Source organism: Cervus elaphus, chromosome X (assembly GCF_910594005.1).
Source record: "Cervus elaphus chromosome X, mCerEla1.1, whole genome shotgun sequence".
NCBI classification, from domain to species: domain Eukaryota; kingdom Metazoa; phylum Chordata; class Mammalia; order Artiodactyla; family Cervidae; genus Cervus; species Cervus elaphus.
Genome location: NC_057848.1, coordinates 178,728,524 through 178,749,611, shown reverse-complemented (window position 1 = coordinate 178,749,611; position 21,088 = coordinate 178,728,524). Strand labels below are relative to the sequence as shown.

At 53.1% G+C, this 21,088-nt stretch overlaps 2 protein-coding genes and 1 non-coding gene across 3 annotated transcripts in view; 1 reads left to right on the top strand and 2 right to left on the bottom strand.

Moving 5' to 3' along the window:
* The window catches only part of DHRSX (dehydrogenase/reductase X-linked), a 171,001-nt gene extending 156,019 nt beyond the window's left edge, over positions 1–14,982 (bottom strand). The window contains exon 1 of the mRNA XM_043895364.1: positions 14,856–14,982. Coding sequence (XP_043751299.1) covers positions 14,856–14,964 — 109 coding nt within the window. The 5' untranslated portion in view covers positions 14,965–14,982. The remainder of the gene's footprint in view (positions 1–14,855) is intronic.
* On the bottom strand, positions 83–14,985 carry ZBED1 (zinc finger BED-type containing 1). The gene is made up of 2 exons (XM_043895363.1): positions 14,856–14,985; positions 83–2,362 (listed from the first exon to the last, which is right to left on the bottom strand). The coding sequence occupies exon 2, from the start codon at positions 2,350–2,352 to the stop codon at positions 217–219; it is 2,136 nt and encodes a 711-aa protein (XP_043751298.1). The 5' UTR covers positions 2,353–2,362; positions 14,856–14,985; the 3' UTR covers positions 83–216.
* On the top strand, positions 9,002–9,129 carry LOC122691133. The gene has a single exon (XR_006340367.1). It is a non-coding gene; the product is annotated as a small nucleolar RNA U109 (small nucleolar RNA).
* Positions 14,986–21,088: the final 6,103 nt, after the last annotated feature.

Sequence of the window (21,088 nt, the reverse complement as noted above, 5' to 3'; positions counted from 1 at the left end):
AATCCGTCTCAGTCCTCTGGGACCACCCAGAGTCCGCCTCTGCCCTCTGGGGCGCACACACAGCCCGCCCCCACCAAAGATCCGTTGTCTCTCTTCTGCTCGATTCCCGCATTCCCAGCAGCAGTGCGCCCACCCGCACTGGGGTGGCGGGGGCGTCAGTCCCGACAGCCAGCCGAGCATCCAGACAGGTACCGCCCACCGGGCGCCCGCCCCGGCCTACACGAAGCTGCCGTCCCTGACGCCGAAGAAGCCGGCGTGCGCCGCCTCGCCGGGCGCGAAGGCCTGCTCGTGGTCCAGGCCCCACTCGCCCTCGTCCTCGTCCTCCAGCTCGGCGTCGGCGCCGCCGCCGCCGCCGCCGCGCGCGTTCTCGTAGAGGAAGACCTGCTCGTCCACGTGCGCGGGGGCCAGGCGGTTGCGCTTGGCGCTGACCACGGTGGCGCAGGAGCCGAAGAGGCGCTCGGGGCCGACGCGCGTGGCCGCCACGGCCCAGTACTTCTGCAGCACCTTCGGCAGCACCGGGAAGAGCGCCAGGCGGTCCGACCACCACTTGAGCGGGTCCTCGTTGAGCGCCAGGGGCTTCTGCGACTTGAAGTTGCTCAGCTCCTCCACCACCTGCGCATGCCACTCTTCCTGGTCCTCCACGCCCCCCGTGGGGCAGAAGATCTCGGCCAGCATGTCGTTGATGACGCTGGCCGGCGGCGGCGTGGGCGAGGGCGCCGGCTTCTTGGCCGGCGGCGGCTCCTCGGGCGGCGCGGCCGCCTTGTCCTCGGGCGCGCGGTAGGCGCCCTCTCTGACCTTCTCCAGGAGGCCCTTGGCCTCCTCCAGCACGCGGTTCTCCACCTGCTGCCGCTCGAAAGTGGAGAGGAACGGCAGCCGCTTGTAGCGCGGGTCCAGGAAGGTGGCCACGTTGAGGAACAGGTCGATCTCGGGGCTCTCCTGGTAGGTCCTGGCGAGCTCCTTGGCGATCACCTCCTTGGCCATGCTGATCTCCTTGGGGTCCGTCTCCTTGGGGTTGAGCGTGGTGTTCAGCAGCATGTGCAGCAGCGGCTTGACCATGCTGATGGTGGGGTACTTGGAGGCCGACAGCATCTCGGCCACCTGCTTGAAGGGCTGCAGCAGCTCCACGAGGCCCTCGATGGTGGCCCACTCGGCGGCCTCCAGCATGAGATGGTGGTTGTTGGTGTCCTCCACCAGCACCCCGGCGATGGCGAACTGCTGCTCCTTGAGGCGCTGCAGCATGCCCAGCGTGCTGCCCCACCAGGCCACGCGGTTGCTCACCAGCATGCAGGGGGCCGCGTTCTGCTGCCGCTGCTTCTCGTGGAGCATGACCATGGCCACGGACGACTGCTGGAAGTAGGCCACCAGCTTGGCGCAGCGGCCCAGCAGCGCGCCCAGCTTGGGCAGCCGGAAGGCCTGGCAGATGGCCGCGTCGAAGGTGTGGCCGAGGCACGGCATGTGCACCGGGATGTCGAGCAGCGAGCAGGCCTGGGCCAGGTCCTTGCCGCGGTCCGTGGTGGCGCCGAAGACCTTGGCGTGGACGCCCCACTCGATGAACGCTTCGTACAGGACGCGCGTGATGGTCTCGGCCGCGTTCTCCTCGGGCACCTCGAAGGTCTTGAGGCAGCGGGAGCCCACCGCCAGCCCGTGGGGGGCGGCGCGGCCCAGGAAGTGCGCCGACAGCGTCACGTAGGTGCGGTTCTGGGTCGGGCTGCGCCAGAGGTCGGTGGAGACGCCGCACCATGCGGCGTCCGCCAGCTCCTTGAGCACCGCCTCGCGCACGGCGCCGTAGCGCTCGGGGATGGCCTTGCCGCAGAAGAACTTGCGGCTCGGCAGCTCGTAGCGCGGCTCGGCGGCCTTCAGCAGCGCCCTGAACGTGGGCTCGTCCACGATGGAGGCCGGGTAGAGGCCCTCGCAGATGAGGCCCATGACGGCGGCGGTCAGCTCCTGCTGCCTGCGGCTCTCGTGGCCGTGCGCGCCGGCCTTGGCGGCCAGCGGCTCCGGCGCGCCGCCGGGCTGCGCGGGGTCCGGCTTCAGCTTGGAGAAGGCGCTGGCGAAGGCCTCGCGCATCTGCTCGGTGTTGCTCTTGACGAACTCGCAGAACTCGTCAGGGTGGTTCTTCTCCAGGTGGTAGGACAGGTTGGAGGTGTTGCCCGAGTAGGCGATCTGGGCCATGCAGATGCGGCAGTAGATCTTCTTCCACTGCAGTATGCAGCCCTCCGCGTTCGTGTCGAAGCCAAAGTAGCGCCACACTTTGCTCTTGGCGCGCGGGTGCGCCACCAGCTTGAGGTCGCTCTGCCCGCCCTCCAGGCTCTTGCACTCCATCGCGCCGCCCCCGGCTGGGCCTCCGCTCATTCGGGACGACCTGCCGAGAAGCAGCAGAACAAAGAGCGTGAGAAGACGGCCCGGCTCCGCCCGGCCAGCGGGTGCGGGGAGCCGGGTGGCTCCGGAAACAAGGGCGCGCATACACGCGTGCGCGCGGGCGCACGGCAGCGGGGACCACCCCGAGGCCGCCGCTCCAGCTGGTGGCAAAGCAGTGAGGCTCAATCTGAAAAGCGAGCGGGTGTTCCATCCAGGTGCGTCGGAGACACGCATTTATTGAGTGCTTTTTTTTTTTTTTTTTTAGTGTATCCATCGTCTTTGGACGCGTCATGACAGCTCTTTCCTCACCTGAGCTGGTGTATTACATCCTGTTCTGGGAAATAAACCAGCCGGGCAAACAAGCAGGTGGGTCCTTTTCCCCAGGCAGACCCCACGGTTCCCAAACACCCCCTTGCCAGGCCAAGAGGACCCACGTCCCCCGACTCCTAAAGACTTCTGGTCAGGATGCAGGAGTGTCAAAGGCCACCAAGAAAAGAGGCTCAGATAAGAGGAGCACACATGGAGCTTCTCAAGCAGGCAGCGTGCGTCCCTCGGGGCTCACCAGGTGAAGAATCCGCCTGCAGTGTGGGAGACCCCTGGTTGGATGCCCGGGTTCGGGAAGATCTCTTAGAGAAGGGCTAGGCTACCCACTCCAGCATTCTTGGGCTTCCCTGGTAGCTCAGCGGGTAAAGAACCTGCCTGCAATGCTGGAGACCCCTCGGTGGGGAAGATCCGCTGGAGAAGGGATAGGTCACCCACTTCAGTATTCTTGGGCTTTCCTGGTGGCTCAGTTGGTAAAGAATCTGCCTGCAATGCGGGCGACCTAGGTGCGATCCCTGGGTCGGGAAGGTCCCCCTGGAGGAGGGCATGGCTACCCACTCCAGCATTCTGGCCTGGAGAATCCCATGGACAGAGGAGCCTTGGCGGGCTGAGGTCCACGGGGTCGCCAAGAGTCAGACAGGACCGAGCGACTAAGTACAGCACATGCAGACATTAGGCTGACAGACCAGCATTCAAGATTTTTTTCAAATTTTATGTTTTTCAATGATGCCTCTTTGACCACAATGAGGTATCACCTCACCCCTGTCAGAATGGCTTTCATCAAAAAGAACACAAGGAACCCACGCTGACAAGGATGCGGAGAAAAGGGACCCCTTCCGACACTGCTGCTGGGAATGTAAAACAGTGCAGCCGATATGGAGAACAGAATGGACGTCCTTTTAAAAACGAAAAACAGAACTGCCGTATGATCCTGCCGTCCCATTCCTGGGCATGATATCCAGACAAAGCTACAATTCAAAAAGATACCCGCACTTCATTGTTCATCCAGTACTATTCAGAACAGGCAAGACATGGAAGCAACCTGTGTCCATCAGCAGAGGAATGGATAAAGACGACGTGGTACATGGACACAATGGAATATTACGCAGCCATGAAAAAGAATGAGCTAATGCCATCTGCCACAACACGGATGGACCTAGAGATTATCATACTCAGTGAAGTTAAGACCGAGGAAGACAAATAACTCTATGATTCTTAGTTATACAGGCAATCCAATATAAAAAATATAGTTTTAAAAAACTAGTGAATATGGGGACTTTGCGGGTGGTCCAGTGGCTAAGACTCCAAGCTTCCAATGCAAGGTTCCATCCTTGGTCAGGGAACTGGATCCCCCATGTCACAACTGAAGATTCTGCATATTGCAACAAAGACACAAGGCAGTCAAATATACACACACACACACACACACAAAACTAGTGAAGATAACAAAAAAGAAGCAAACTCACAGATTTACAGAACAAACTAGTGGTGACCAGTGGGGAGAAGGAAATGGGGAGAGAAGATGTAAGAATAGGAGATTGACAGGTACAAACTATTATGTATAAAATAAGATACAAGAATATAGAGAAGACAGGAAATACAGCCATTATTATATAATAAAACAAAAATCATGGCAACCGGTCCCATCAATTCATGGCAAACAGATGGGGAAACAGTGGAAACAGTGACAGACTTTATATTCTTGGGCTCCAAAATCACCCCAGATGGTGACTGCAGCCCTGAAATTAAAACACGCTTGCTCCTTGGAAGAAAAGTTATGACCAAACTAGACAGCATATTAAAAAGCAGAGACATTACTTTGTTGACAAAGGTCCATCTAGTAAATGGACCATCTAGTCCAAAAAGCTGTGGTTTTTCAAGCAGTCATGTATGGATGTGAGAGTTGGACTGTGAAGAAAGCTGAGCGCTGAAGAATTGATGCTTTTGAACTGTGGTGTTGGAGAAGACTCTTGAAGAGTCCCTGGGATTGCAAGGAGATCCAACCAGTCCATCCTAAAGGAAATCAGTCCTGGGTGTTCATTGGAAGGACTGACACTGAAGCTGAAGCTGCAATACTTTGGTCATCGGATGTGAAGAGCCAACTCATTGGAAAAGACCCTGATGCTGGGAAAGACTGAACTGGGAGGAGAAGGGGACGACAGAGGATGACTTGGTTGGATGGCATCACCGACTCAATGGACATGAGCTTGAGCAAGCTCCAGGAGATGGTGAAGGATCGGAAGCCTGGCGTTCTGCAGTCTACGAGGTCGCAAAGAGTCAGGCATTACTGAACAACAACGACATCAACGATAACTCAATGAAAAAATTAGAAAGAGGACTTCTGCACTTCGCAGGCTCTATTTTTCTCCCCAGGTGCATCTGGGCATGGACGCCAGCCTAGGGCAGGAAGGGAATTCTCCATCCCTGGAATATCTCAGGATGCCCCCCGCCCCGTGGCCACAAACGCCTGGACCCTGAGAAGCCTCTGATCTCTGGTGCAGCGTCCCTGGCCTCTCAGAGCCCAGGTCCCCAGGCTCCCACTGCTGGTGATGCCCACACGTTCGGCTCTGAGGAGCTGCCAGTCAGAAGGCCAGGACACCCGAGAGGCGAGCTGGGTTTTCCTAGCTGGTGTCAGGGGACTTCCCTGCTGGTCCAGTGGTTAATGCTCCAGTGGGTAATGCCAGGGGGAGCATGTCAGTCACCTGTTTTATAGTTGGCAGCTCCACATCTATTTTATGCACGGCAGGGGGCACAGGTTCGATCCCTGGGCGTGGAACTAGGATCCTGCATGCGGTCCAAAAGCAAACAAACAAAGATACTATATCAAGAAAAGAATTAAAGGTGTCTGTTACCCACAGACATAGAAAACTTACGGCTACCAAAGCGGAAGGAGGAGAGATATATTAGGAGTTTGGGATTAACAGATACACACGGCTATATATAAAATAGATAACTCACAAGGACCTATGTACTGTATACAACAGGAAACTATATTCATTATGGGCTTCCCTGGTAGTTCAGCTGGTAAAGAATCCACCTGCAATGTGGGAGACCTGGGTTCGATCCCTGGGTTGGGAAGAGCCCCTGGAGAAGGGAAGGGCTACCCACTCCAGCATTCTGGCCTGGAGAATTCCATGGACTGTATAGTCCATGGGGTCGCAGTCAGACACGACTAAGCAACTCTCACTTTCCGACTATATATAAAATAGCTGACTAACAGGGACCTAGTTACCATATGTAACAGGAAACTATATTCATTATACGATTATATATCTATATAACTATGTAATATACTACTATCATCTTGCTGTAATGGAAAAGAATTTGAATATATATGTGTGCGCCCAACTGAATCACTTTGCTGTACACCTCAACCTAACACACTCCTGTAAATCAAATATACATCATTTTGTTTAAAAATTTTTTAATTAAAAAAAAAAAAAGGTGTCTGTTAAATCCACAAGCTTTCAATCGCCTGTTTGGGCACTCATTCGTGTCTGACTCTTTGCGACCCCATGGACTGCAGCACGCCAGGCTTCCCTGTCCTTCACCATCTCCCCGAGTTTGTTCAATCTACCGTACAGCGCCCACAGTTAAATCACAAACGCAGCCACCAGGCATTTTCTGAGCGTGGGCGCAACTGTTCAAAACTCAGTAACGACAGAGGGTTGAAAAAGCAGCCTCCACTCAAAATGCATGTCCGCCCAGAACCACAGAAGATGATGTTATATGGAAGCAAGGTCTCTGCAGAAGTGATGGAGTGAGGGGTCTGAGATGAGGTCCTCTTGGACAAGGGTGGCCTTAAACCCAAGGACAAGGTCCTTATAAGGCACAGAAGAGGAGAGACACGGACGCAGAGGAGAAGCCACGTGGAGACAGAGGCGGAGACGGGAGGGAGGCGGCAACCAGCCCAGGGACGGACGCCTGGAGCCCCCAGAAGCTGGAAGAAGCAGGGAGGACCCTCCCCTGGAGCCTCTGGATGGAGTTCAGCCCTGGGACACCCGGACCTCAGACGTCTGGTCCCCAGGAAGAGACAGGATGCCTTCATATGATTTCAAGTGCTTTGCTCCAGCCAGAGGGCTCAGAGGTGGGGGCTCCAGGGGTGGCGATCCAACAGGGCCAGGACTCATAGAGAGAGGAGAGACCCCGGGATCACAGCTCCCGCAGCTGGGCGAGGAGTGGGGGGCGCCTGGGCGTGGGAGAGGTGGTCCCCTAAAGCGAGGGGACCCTCGCAGCGGGCACCACAGCTGGGCTCTGGAATGGAGCTCCCCCGTCCTACACAGGCAATGCCATTCACTCTCATCGGCCTTTCCCACTACTTCGTCATCGTGATGCCAATCACGACAAAGGATTGGTGCTGTTTGGCTGCAGGTGGTCTGAGGGTGGTCCTGCAGGAAGCATCGTGACAAATGGCCGAAGGAGGCACCGCCCTTGGGGGGGGTCTCCCCCTTGCAGTTCCACAACAACTGGGCAAATGATGGCAGGATTCCCCGAGGCCCCCGAGGAAGACGGGGACATGGGAAGACGGTTTGTTTGGGGTTTTTTTCCACTCTGCTCTTAACTGGTGTTTCTCTGAGGTCAACGATGCTGAGCATCTTTTCTAGTATCTGTTGCCCACCTGTCTTCTCGGCAGAAATGTCAGCTTAAAATGCCCATTGAGATCTTCTGGCTGTCTTTAAATGGGTTGCATGCTAAGTCGCTTCAGTCATATCCAACTCTCTGCGACCCCACAGACTGTAACCCGCCAGGCTCCTCTGTCCATGGGATTCTCCAGGCAAGAATACTGGGATGGGCTGCCATGTCCTTCTCCAGGGGATCTTCCCGACCCAGGGATGGAACCTGCGTCGCCTGTATCTCCGGCACTGCAGACAGATTCTTTACCCCCGAGCCGCCCGGGAAGCCCGTTATCAGTCGCATTATTTGTTAAGCACTTTCCCCCCTTCCACTGGCTGTCCTTTTGTTCTGTCCAAGGTTCCCTTTACTCTGCAAAAAACCTTTTATGTTTAATTAGATGCCATTTGGTTATTTCTGCTTTTATTTCCCTTCCCGCCAGAGACAGAACCAAAAAGGCACCGCTCAGAAGTAAGTCAAATTGCACTCTGCCTATGCTTTCTGCTGCCAGTTTTATGGTTTCCAGAGTCTTACATTTAGGTCTTCAGTTCCTTTTGAGATTTTGGAGGTTTTTTTCTTTGGATGCCCTGGGTCTTCACTGCTGCATGACAGCTTTTTCTGGTCGTGGGGACTGGGAGCTGGTATCTAGTTGTGGCACGTGGGCTTACATGCTACACGGCGTGATTCCCAGACCAGGGGTTGAACTGGTGACCCTCGCATGGCAGGGCAGACTCTTCACCAGTGGACCATCAGCGAAGCCCCTAGAGGTTATTTCTGCATGTGGCGTCAGCGAATATTCCGCTTCCATTCTTTTCTGTGTAGCTGTCCAAACGCGTGTGATGGGCTGGAGCGTATACACTGAACACAGAGGGACAGAGTGATACTTGCATGGTCCACGGCTGCTTTCAGAGTCAGGATTGAAGGTTCTGTCCAAGCCGAGCGCCTCTCACAGGGCAACCCTAGCATCTCTGGCAGTGGGGTGGGCGGGGGGTCGGGGGGGACCACGGCCAAGATGCTAGCCGGGGCCCGGGGAGGTCTCGCCTTTGCTCACAGCAGTGGCACCAGCCAGATCGTCCTCAAACACAACAGCCGTGTCCCAAGACCAGCAATAAAGTCACCAAGTGAAGGGGCAGCATCACTCTGCTCCACCAGGACTTCCAGAAACTGGCAAGAACTGAAAACAGCCACGACGCTCCCTGATCTGGTGTTTGTTTGGGGAGGATATAGTTGTTTTTTGTTGGGTGAAAAGAAAAAAAAAAAAAAAAAACACATTACTGGGAATAACATATCAGCAGCTTACTATTTTTTCTTCAGTTGAAAAAAATTGTTACTAGGGAGCGCATGTAAGTGGTTTGTGATTTTTCACTGGGTGAAAGGCAGAAAAATTAAAATGTTGGGCTTCCCAGGTGACGCACTGGTAACGAACCCTCCTGCTAACGCAGGAGACATGGGATCGATTCCTGGGTCGGGAAGATTCCCCTGGAGAAGGAAACGGCAACCCACTCCAGGATTCCTGCCTGGAGAATCCCATGGACAGAGGAGCCTGGCGGGCTACAGTCCACGGGGTCACAAAGAGTTGGTTATTACTCAGCAACTAAATGACAACAACAAAGAGATGTTACTGGGAATAACATGTCAGTGTCTTGTGAACGTGATCTGAAATACATGTTATAGATTTCCGTGCTAACGCTTTCAAGTTTTTCTTCAGTTACTGCATGTGAATGTCGGCTCCTCATTCCTCTGCAAGACGAAATCTATAACATGCTAGAATAATAAAGGAGTTCTCAGGGCTGGCAATGTTACAGTAACCGTTGAGTAGTAACTGTTTCTCCTACATTTAAAAAAAAAAAATTACCAACTGTGGCCCCTCCCTGGGAGAAAACTGTATTTCCCGATAAAAGATAAAAAACATAACCACAATACCATGACCACAGCTAAGCAACTGTGACAAGAATTTCTCAACATCATCAAAAAAATTTTAATTTAACTTTATTAATGTGTAACTGAATTGGATCCATATAGACAAGCAAAAAGCCACATAAACCAAAGCTCCTGGGGGAGGCGGAGTCCTCATTTCTTTTCAAGACTGAAAAAGAGCCAAAGATCAACCAAATTATGGTTTTGTCTCCCCGGAGTGACAGCTCCCAACTATGCCTATGTACGCAAAACCAACCAGTTGTTACTTCCTCTTGACAGACTTTTTAAAAAAATCCTACAGTTCGAAAACTAGAATCCGCCCTAAAATGGCTTTGTAAATGGGCCAGCTGACCTCTGTTCTTGAGTTGGGCAGTCAGTCCATCAGCAGAAGTCCATTTTCCAGACCAAAGTCCATTTTCCAGATCAGAAGGCCTGACTCCTATTTGCAACAGAACTGTTTTTGTTTTTAATTTTTTGTGGTTTTTGTACATAATGGATTTTTTTTTTTTTGCATTTTTTTTTTAATTTGGGGGCCATGCTTAATGCATGGAAGAGCTTAGCTCCCCAACCACAGATGGAACCTGAGGCCCCTGCAGTGGAAGCAAGGAGCCTTAACCGTGGGACCCCCAGGGGAGTCCTTGCAACAGAATTCTTACGGGAAAATCTGCATGGTACTTTTATTTTCTTGGGCTCCAAAATCACCACAAACGATGACTGCAGAAATGAAATTAAGAGACTCTTGCTCTTTGGAAGAAAAGCTATGAGCAACCTAGACTGTGTATTAAAAAGCAGAGACATCACTTTGCTGACAAAGGTCCGTCTAGTCAAAGCAATGGTTTAACTAAAGAATTGATGCTTTCGAACTGTGGTGTTGGAGAGGACTCTTGAGAGTCCCTTGGACTGCAAGGAGATCCAAGCAGTCCATCCTAAAGGAAATCAGTCCTGAATATTCATTGGAAGGACTGATGCTGAAGCTGAAACTCCAACAGTTTGGCCACCTGATGCGAAGTGTCAACTCAGTGGAAAAGACCCTGATTGCTGGGAAGGATTGAGGGCAGGAGGAGAGGGGGACGACAGCGGATGAGATGGTTGGATGGCATCATCAACTCAATGGACATTAGCTTGAGTAAACTCCAGGAGTTGGTGATGGACAGAGAGGCCCGGTGTGCTGCGGTCCATGGGACGGCAGACTCGGACATGACTTGGCAACTGAACAAGAAGAAGTTGTAACAGACAATCACCATAGAGAATGTGGAAGTCAGGCTCTATTAGAGGAATTCTTCATTCGCCCACATACGTCTCTAGACACGCATAAACCTCCAACCACCATGAGTTTCTCATGCTCTTGTCTGTAGTCATACGTTTTAAGAAAAGGTCCCCTTCAGGAGTCGGCTCCGTTTTCAAGCATCTTCTTCCACCTTTTCACAGAATCCCCGGGCACGCACGCCGCACGCCTGCCCCAGCGAATAAAACGTGCAGGGCCATGAACACTTCCAAAGGGACGGTTATAAACGTGGGAGAGAAACCTCCATCATATCGCAGTCACGCCGCTAGAAGTTATTCAGGTGCAATGAACACGTATGTGCTGCCGGTTTTCCCCCATGAAGAAGACGCGAAACAGCTCACCTCCAGAAAACTCCACGTTTGCCCAAGCAAGCCACCATCGAAGGGCTGAGATGATCCCCAGGCAGACTCAGCAGATATTCAATACCTGACGTGCAAATGTTAGCAACAAGCATAAGCAAGGAAGTTTTAAATCGGACGTGCGATCTGACCTCTCCGGGTGGGTGATCAGAGACCAGAGCGGGAACCGAGACACGGGCGCAGAGAACGGCCTTGTGAACGCACATCAGGGGAAGGAGACGGTGGGACGAATTGAGAGATGAGCGTTGATGTATATGCACACACGACCACGTGTGAAACAGACGGCTGGTGGGAATCTGCTCTATAGCACGGGGGGCTCAGCTCGGGACTCTGTGATGACCCAGAGGGGTGGATGGGGGTGGGGGGGAGGCTCAAGAGGGAAGGGACAGATGTAAACCTATAGCCGATTCAAGCTGGCTTAAAACTCAACAGTCAAAATAAAACTAAGATCATGGCATTGGGTCCCGTCACTTCACGGCAAATAGATGTGGAAACAGTGGCAGACTTTATTTTCTTGGGCTCCCACATCACTGCAGATGGTGACTTGCAGTCATGAAATTAAAAGACGCTTGGTCCTTGCAAGAAAAGCTATGACCAACCTAGACAGCATATTAAAAAGCAGAGACATTACTTTGCCAACAAAGGTCCGTCTAGTGAAAGTTGTGGTTTTTCCAGTGGTCATGTATGGATGTGAGAGTTGGGCCATAAAGGAAGCTGAGTGCTGAAGAATGGATGCTTTTGAGCTGTGGTGTTGGAGAAGACTCTTGAGAGTCCCTTGGACTGCAAGGAGATCCAACCTGTCCATCCTAAAGGAAATCAGTCCTGGATGTTCATTGGAAGGACTGATGCTGAAGCTGAAACTCCAACACTTTGGCCACCTGACGCTAACTCATTGGAAAAGACCCTGATGCTGGGAAAGACTGGACGCAGGAGGAGAAGGGGACGTCAGAGGATGGGATGGTTGGATGGAGTCATGGACTCGGTGGACATGAGTTTGAGTAAACTCCAGGAGCTGGTGATGGGCAGGGAAGCCTGGCGTGCCGCAGTCCATGAGGTTGCAAAGAGCTGAACAAGACTGAGTGACTAAACTGCTAGCTGATTCACAGTATTTTACAGCAGAAAGCAACACAACACTATACAGAAGTTATCATTCAATTCATAAATTTTTTTTTTAAAAAAGACCTTTCACAATACCAAGTGCACTTCAGCAATCACTGCCGTGGTTTGTCATTATCACTTTAAAATATATAAATAAGAAAGTAATTCTGTCACTGAGACCATGGTCGCTCTGCTCTCCACACCACAGGCCACTGAATCTGAGAGACAAACTGTTGAGGCAAGAAAGAGACTTTAATCACGGAACCTGCAGACCGAGAACATGGCAGGCTAGCGCCTCAAAGTAAGCATCTTATTGGGGTCTGGATGCCAGGTTCTTATATAGATCCGAGAGAAAGAAGCAACGCAGAACTGAAGTCAAAAGGAGAGAGGGAGAGACAGCGTGGAAGTCAAGTCAAAGGATCTTGAGTCTTGCAAAACATCTCCCCACGAAATGTCCAGCCTTCCTAAGGGGTGTGTTAATCTCATCTATTCACAGGTGGGCAGGGACAAACTATCTCTCCAGAGCTAAATAAATGCACTTTAAGCAAAAGTCGCTCAGTCCTTTAGGACTCTTTTCCGACCCCATGGACTGTACAGTAGATGGAATTCTCCAGGCCAGGATACTGGGATTGGTAAGCCTTTCCCTTCTCTAGGAGATCTTCCTGGAGAAGGGCATGGCAACCCACTCGAGTATTCCTGCCTGGAAAATCCCGTGGACAGAGGTGCCTGATGGGTTATCCAGTCCATGGGGTCACAGAGAGTCAGACAGGACTGAGCGACTTTCTTTTTTTCTTCCTCTATGATAATAAAAAGCAAGTCAAAGAAACAGCTTCCAACATGGAGTCAGAATGGGTGACTTCCTCCCTGCAGTACTTCACTAATCATTTTATACTTTGTACACATTTATATAGACTATACATACTGTTAAAAAAGAAAACATCTTATGCTTAAAGGCAAAAAAAAAACAGGACTTCCCTGGTGGACCAATGGTTAAGACTTGGCCTTTCAATACCAGGTTCAATCCCGGGTGGGGTTGCTAAGTTCCCTTATGACTCAGTAATCAAAAAAAAACCCAGAAACATAAAAAACAGAAGCAACATTGTCAACAAATTCAATAAAGACTTTAGAAACGAAACAAAAAAACCCCAGCTATTCTGCATCAGAACTGGGCCTCTGGGTTACAGTTTATTTAGCTGCATACCTGGGCAAAGTTCAATGTCTGACCCGCCAGGCTCCTCCGTCCATGGGATTCTCCAGGCCAGAATACTGGAGTGGGCGGCCATTCCCTTCTCCAGGGGATCTTCCCCACCCAGGGATCGAACCCGGGTCTCCTGCATTGCAGGCAGAGTGTTTACTGTCTGAGCTAGCAGGGAAGCCCACAACCTCCCCTGGGTGCTCTGCAATTTAGGGCCCGTCTGGGGGCAAAGGTGGGACAGCTCTTCACAGTCCTTCACTGTTTACAGGTCAGCCCAAGATGTCAAAGCGGTACTCTGCCTTCCACTGCAGTCTTTTCCAGTCATCCGCGATGTGCTTTTTAAAAAAGCACCAAAATGCAGTGCATCAGAAAACGAAACGCTTAGCTCCCATAAAGCTGGACGATGTATCTCCCTGGGTGAAGACCCAGAGAGGATAGAAAAACATGTACTTGTGCTTCAAGCTGCAGGTGAGCAAGGTTTGGGCCCTGCTGCACCTTCCGGGGGGGTGATGGAGGCCCTGGAAGGCATTTTCACAAGCATACTAAGAGCCTCTTTGACTGTCTTTCCACCCCAGTCTCCCGGGGGTGGTCAGGGGCGTTGCCCACAGGCTGCCCGGGGGTGCTACGCCAACACCCTTGGAAACACAGTTGGATTTGATAATCTCTCTGTCCTCTTACGCCAGACGCTAAAGAGATTCTTTACAAGGTAACAGGGCACCACGCTTCCCAGAGAATACTTTGTTTCCGAAAGTAGCTCTTTTTCACCTAAAAAAATTCACATGTCATTTACGGCTCACAGACCCTCGAGTTATTTTGATATCCTGCAATTCAAGAGCAGACAGAAACAACACCGACTTCCTCGATCCAGGTCCTGAGAACGCTGAGGTGACCAGACACAGCTGGAGACCCCCCCCCCCAGATTGGGGTTGGAGGGGGGCCCTAATATGCGTGAAGACACGAACGGGTCCCCGCACCGCTAAGTTTGGGCCGCGAGGCTCTGCGCAGGTGGTGCAGGCCGGAGAAACCAGAGGCCAATAAACGGAAGCCCCCCCTCTCCAGGGCTCCTAGAAGCCGCCCCCGGCCCCTTGGCGCGCCCCCCCCGCTCCAGTCCCCGCAAACCCGGGCAGGCCCCGTCCTACTGGAGCCTGCGTGGGGCCGGGATCTCGGGCGCCCCCCGCCTCCCTCCGAGATGCGGGTCTGCAGAGCGCAGGGACCCCGGGGGAGGGGGCGGGGGGGAGTCTCCTGCCGCAGTTGGGGCGCGCACCGATCCCCTGGAGAGACCCCAGCCCCCGGGGCGCTGGGGAGGGCGCGCCTTCCCCCCAAGCCAACCCCCCAGGCCGCCCGGCCCGGCTTCCGGGAGCGCCCGACGCGGCGCGCACGAACCTGCGACCCCCACCCCCCACCCCCGGCCAGGGCGCGCGGGACCCCCTGGCGACCCCGGCCCCCGGGACGCGCGGAGCGGGCGGGGCACTGGAGAGGGCGCGCCTCCTCCCACCGCCAAGGCCGCCCGGCCCTGCTTCCGGGAGCGCCCGACGCGCCCGCCTCCCCGCGCCCATTCCCAGCTCCGCCCCAAACCTGGGGGTCCCCTCCACGGGCGGAGGGCGCGCCCCGAGCCCGGCGGCGCGGTCCCCTGCCAGCCCCCCGCAGCTCCGCCCGGCGCGCGCGGCCCCGGCCCCTCGCCGCCTCCCCGGGCCCCTCCCCGGCCGCTGACCTGGCTCCACGAAGCCCCGGACGCAGCGGCGCAGCAGCTGCGCCAGGATCAGCGCCGCGCCCACCGCGTACACCCGCAGGGCCGCCCGCGCCGCGGACAAAGGCGACATGGCTGCCCCCGCCGCCGCCGCCGCCGCTTCCGCGGGACTCGGAGCCCCGGGCCGGACGGCGGAAACGCGCCCGCGCCGGCCCGCCCCGCGCCCCGCCCGCGCGCCCGCGCCCCGCCCCGAGCGCGCCCCCAGCCCCTCCTGCGCGCGCCCCCCCGACTCCCGCCCCGCGCGCGCGCGCCCCCAGCCCTTCCCGGACCCCGGTCCACCCGGGGGGCGAGCACCCCCGCCCCGAACAGGGACCCTGGAACCCCCCTCCGCGGGTCATAGACCCTGGGGATCCCTGACCTGACCCCAGGACGCTCCTCCTCAGATCTTGCACCCTAGGGACCCCCGCCCGGTCTCGAGGACCCCCGCAGATCATAGACCCCAGGGACCCCCTCTCCGGACTCCAGGACCACCACAGCCCCCAGGATCATGGACCCTAGGGACCCCCTCCCATACCCTGGGACACCCCCCCCCCCATCATAGACCCCAGGGACCCCCCCCCCACCTGGACTCCAGGACCACCACAGCCCCAAGGATCATGGACCCCAAGGATCCCTTCCCAGACCTGGGGACCCCCACTCCCAAATCATAGACCCCAGGGACCCCTGACCAGACCCTGGGACTCCCTCCAATCATGGACCCCAAGGACCCCAGTCCAGGCCAGAAACCCCCTCATACACGTTCACTGTCTGGAGCAGTCTCCAGTCAGACACACACATCCTCTGTCTGGACCACAGTCCCCAGGGACACACACACACACACACACACACACACACACACACACACACACACACACACACATCCCTGTCTGGACCACAGTCCCCAGGGACACAGCCACAGTCCCCAGGGACACACACACACACACACACACACACACACACACACACACACACACATCCCTGTCTGGACCACAGTCCCCAGGGACACAGCCCCTGAGGTCCCAAAGCCCTTTCACCCCTGGGGCCACACTCAGACCCCCAGGACTCTGTCTGACTGCACTCCCCATCACCCAGACGTGGACCCAACCCCGACCCTGGACTCCTGCCCCAGGGCCCCTCTCCCTGCCCACGGACCCCAAGAGCCTAACCTGGACCGCAAACCGTCCATTCTGACCACGGACTCCTGATACACTAACCGCCCCCCTGCCCGCCTCCAGCCCAGAACTCGGAACCTCCCACAGACTGGAGAATCCTGCCCGGATGGTGGGACCCCCTCCCAGCCCACCCAGACAGAACGTGGACTCCCAGCTGGGACTCTCCGGGAGCCGGCGCACCCCACCTAGACTTTCACCGGAACCCCACCCAGATCACAGCTGGGACCGCCCCCTCTCCACAACTCCCCCTAGCCCAGACCCCCAAGGAGACCGCACACAGACCCCTACCCAGAACCTTACAGAAACTCTAGCCTGGCAACCCCAGAGGATGAGACGGTTGGATGGCATCACCGACTCGATGGACATGAGTTTGAGCGAACTCTGGGAGTTGGTGATGGACAGGGAAGCCTGGCGTGCTGCAGTCCATGGGGTGGCAGAGAGTCAGACACGACTGGGTGACCGAAAGACAACAATAAACGACCCCACGTGTACCAAGTCCAACCAACACCAATATCTGATCCATCTCACTGCCCTGTGGGTGAGAAGTCTCACCCGTGATTCCGGGCTCGAGGTCTAACACGGTCAAAGCGGAGCCGTCTACCCACTGGGCTCCCCTGGCAGTGTCGTGGCAGAGCCTGTTTCGGAGCTTGTTCGGGTTGACGGACGGCAGGACCCACTTCCTTGTGGCTGTGAGGCTGAATTCCCTGCTTCTGAACTGGTGGTCAGCGGTGGGGAGGGAAGGGGGCCCTGTCTCTGGTCCGAGCATCCCACCCTCAGCATCTCCAGCGTCCCTCCTGTCTTCCCTTCTCTCCCGCTCCAGCCCAACAACGTCCTCTGCTTTTGAAGGCTCGTGGGATTAGAGTGGACCCACCAGGCTAATCCAGGATCATCTCCCTGTTTAAGCTCCATAACCTGGAGAAGGGAAAGGCTACCCACTCCAGTATTCTGGCCTAGAGAATTCCATGGACTGTATAGTCCCTGGGGCGCGGGGGGGGGGGGGGGGGGGGGGGGGGGGAGGTGTTGCAAAGAGTCAGACACGACTGAGTGACTTTCACTTTCACTTTTTTAACCTTAGTATATCTGTAAGGTTCCTTGGGCTTCCCTGGACGAGGACATGGCAATCCCCTCCAGTATTCTTGCCTGGAGAATCCCAGGGACAGAGGAGCCTGGTGGGCTACAGTCCATGGGGTCGCAGAGAGTCAGGCACGACTGAATGTCTAAACAGCAACAGGGTAATCAATAACCCAGCACAAAGAAAGTCACGCCGGGTTGTCTTTCTTGAGACCTGCTACCTTAAGAGGTGAGAGGGTCCCAGGGAAACACTCTTCTCCTAGGGAAAGCGTTAGCTGTCATTTTGGGGGGTCTCCAAAGAGCTCTGGAATCACAGTTCTGAATGTCAGCACAGAGAAGAATTCAGCTAGAGCAAAGTGATGGATACAAAATGATTCATTAGAATAGGACGCTTGTGAGTCTAACAAGCAGGTGGGTTTTACAGGGTGCCGGACCCTGCGAACTTACTGAGTTCTATGCTTAGTCGCTCAGTCATTTCCGACTCTACAACCCCACGGACTGTAGCCTCGCCAGGCTCCTCCGTCCATGGGATTCTCCAGGCGAGAAATACTGGAGTGGGTTGCCATGCCCTGCTCCAATTAACTCACGGAGGTCTCACATATTTTTTCTACTTACAGTACCCTCTTGGGATTAACTATTTAATCACCTACTTTGTCCCTTTTTCATTGTTGTTCAGTCGCTCAGTCGTGTCCGACCCTTTGCGACCCCATGGACCGCAGCACACCCGGCCTCCCCGTCCATCACCAACTCCCGGAGTTTGCTCAAACTCATGTCCATCAAGTCAGTGATGCCATCCAACCATCTCATCCTCTGCCCTCCGCTTCTCCTCCCGCCCTCAATCTTTCCCAGCCTCAGGGTCTTTTCCAATGAGCTGGCCCTTTGCCATCAGGTGGCCAAATGTGTCCCTAGCTGGCGTTCGGAGGAGGCTTGTCAGTTTTCCGGAGGAGCATCAGAGTTGTCCTCTCAACACGGGGAGTATCTTGGCGTTTCCAACCAGGACGCTGTGTCGACTGCGTTCCCAAGGAACTCCTTAGAGAACTGCTTAGAACACTTCAGACTAGGGGCGTCGTCAAGCTGTTCGGTGTGGTTTTGCTTTTATTTTTTTATTTTTTTTGGTATTTTGCAGTACTTCTTTCTAGAAGCAGCTGTGAAGATTGTCAATGCCCTTTGTGGGCGTGCAACGCGGTATTGTGTGTAACTCTGAGGGGAAGGCGCGAGAGAGGGCGTCTTTAAAATCTGCTTCTATATTTGCCATCCTGTTTTATCTCCTGCTTTTCTGTCCTGCAGGACAAAGACGGCAGGTGCAGCTAGCTGGCTGGGTTCGTTCCCCAGGGTGGGCTGTTCCCCGAGATTCCTTGTCTGGGTAGCCTCGGATGCCCCCAAACACCACGTCAGGGGTCTCTGCCGCCTGTTCATTTCAAGCACGTGTTCAAAAGCCAGCGATGGTTCCACGCGTCAGTTTTGTCCTCACTGTGTTTTCCAAAGTTCAAATTTGTGGCTTCTCTTTTTTTTTAATGGAAGTCGTATGATTCCTAACAAGCCCCTTTCCACTGCAGCTGGGTTTATGTTAATAGACTTTTTTTTTTTTCTGTCTGCACTTAAAGGCTCATCAGTTCCCTGGACAGGGATTGAACCACGTCTACCACACCGACAGGGCAGACCCCAAAGTTGAGGATTTTTACTGTAATCCTGCTGTCCCTCTTAAAATCCATTAAAAAAAAAAAAAAAACAGCTCAGAAAAGTAAAATGCAGGGAAGATACTCCTTTACATACTTAAATGTTCAGTGTATAGACTGTGGGTTTTAGTCATTTCAGGCGTGTCCGACTCTTTGCGACCCCAGGGACTGTAGCCCACCAGCCTCCTCTAGATCCGCGGGATTCTCCAGGCAAGCACACTGGAGTGGGTTGCCGTGCCCTCCTCCCGGCGATTTCCCCACCCCGGGGATTGAACCCTTATCTCCTACATCTCCTGCATTGCAGGCAGATTCTTTACCAGTGACTCACCCGGGAAGCCCACACTCGTGTAGGAAGGCTGCACAAATCTCCTCGTTTGTGGACATTATATTTAAAAAATAAAAATAATCTAAGCCATGTTCCTTGCTTAAAAAAAAATGTAAAGATGGTTACGCAGTTGAGAAAACACGTGGGCAGCCAACAGCGTCTATGCTGAAATTGCACAGGCGAGGAAGGGGTAAGTGAACCATTTCTGGATAGCATGGGAGGTCCCTGGGGAGTTTTACTGGACCCATCCTTTGTCTGTGTCTCCCGGGACACACAGGGGCCACCGCTATCTAAAGGCAATAATAAAACGCATCCTGTGGATTATTGAGGAATCTGATGGTTCAAATCTCAGGAGCCGTGATCTTGATCGTTACCGAACTTTTACACGTTCCTTCCTTCCTTCATCAAGGATGACTCAGTGCCAGAGGGACCCAGAGTTTCCGCTGGACCCCAGAACAGTTATGAGCAGATCGAAGCATAGTTCAGTTCAGGCGCTCAGTCGTGTCCGACTCTTTGCGACCCCATGGACTGCAGCACGCCAGGCCTCCCTGTTCTTCACCATCTCCCGGAGCTTGCTCAAACCCATGCCCATCGAGTCAGTGATGCCATCCAACCATCTCATCCTCTGTCATCCCCTTCTCCTCCCGCCCTCAATCTTTCCCAGCATCAGGGTCTTTTCCAGTGAGTCAGCTCTTTCACATCAGGTGGCCAAAGGATTGGAGCTTCAGCTTCAGCATCTAAGCTCATTTGTTCCCAGATGCCATGGACTCCAGTTGACTCCAAGGATTGCATCGTTTTTAGAAAGATACATTGGCATCTGTTCTCACGGCCTTTGTCCAAACACATTGTTAGAAAGTAAGCATTTTTCCTCTTTGGATTCCTACACTAAAAAAAAAAAATACTTGGAAACAAATAGCACGGGTGGTTGTACGATAGTAAAAGAGCACTTCCTGCCACTGAGTGTTGAACTTAAAAATGGTTAAAATGGGGACGTCCCTGGCATCTGGTGGTTGAGACTTCACCTCCAAATGAAGGACGTGGCGGGTTCAATCTCTGGTCAGGGACCTAGGATCCCACACACCTTGGGGCCAAAACACCAGAACATTAAACAGAAGCAACATCGTAACACGTTCAGCAAAGACTTTAAAAATGGTGCACATAAAAAAAATTTAAAAAGGGGTTAAAAGGACAAAATCATACTATTTTTCTTGACTGTATATATAAATAAAAATTATTGTGATAATATGCATAATGTTATAAATATATATTGTTATAAATATATATTGTTATAAATATATAATATGTATAGTGTAAATATATTTATATTATAAATATATTTATAATATAAATATATAATGTGTGTAATAAATATATTTATATTATAAATATATAAATATATGATAAATGTAAATATATTTATAATATACATATAATTAACAAAATGCAAATATATTTATAATATACATATAATATATAATGTAAAGATATTTATAACATAAATATATAGTATATATTTATAACATCATGCATATTATTACAATAAAAACTTTTTTGCTATCGTTTCTCAATAGGTGGTGTTATACTTTTTACAAGGGCTGGTTGATTTACAATCTTGCACTTTTATTTAATAAAAGTTGATCTACAATATGATATTGGTTTCAGGTGCACACAGAGTAAAGCTTTTAAAAATATATATTGTTGTTTAGTCGCTCACCTCTGTCTGACTCTTTGTGACCCCGTGGACTGCAGCACGCCAGGCTCCTCTGTTCATGGGACTCTCCGGGCAAGAACACTGGAGTGGGCTGCCGTTTCCTTTTCTAGGGGATTTTCCCAACCCAGGGATCAAAGCTGCATCTTCTGCATTGGCAGGTGGATTCTTCACCAGCGTGCCAAGTGGGAAGCCCCATTGTATTTTTTTACAGATGCTGTTTTTTATTGAGATATGGGTGATTTAAAATATTGCATTAGTTTCAG

What these genes read in the sequence shown, in the direction of transcription:
- ZBED1 (XM_043895363.1), bottom strand. Translation starts at nt 2,352, where the DNA reads ATGAGCGGAGGCCCAGCCGGGGGCGGCGCGATGGAGTGCAAGAGCCTG.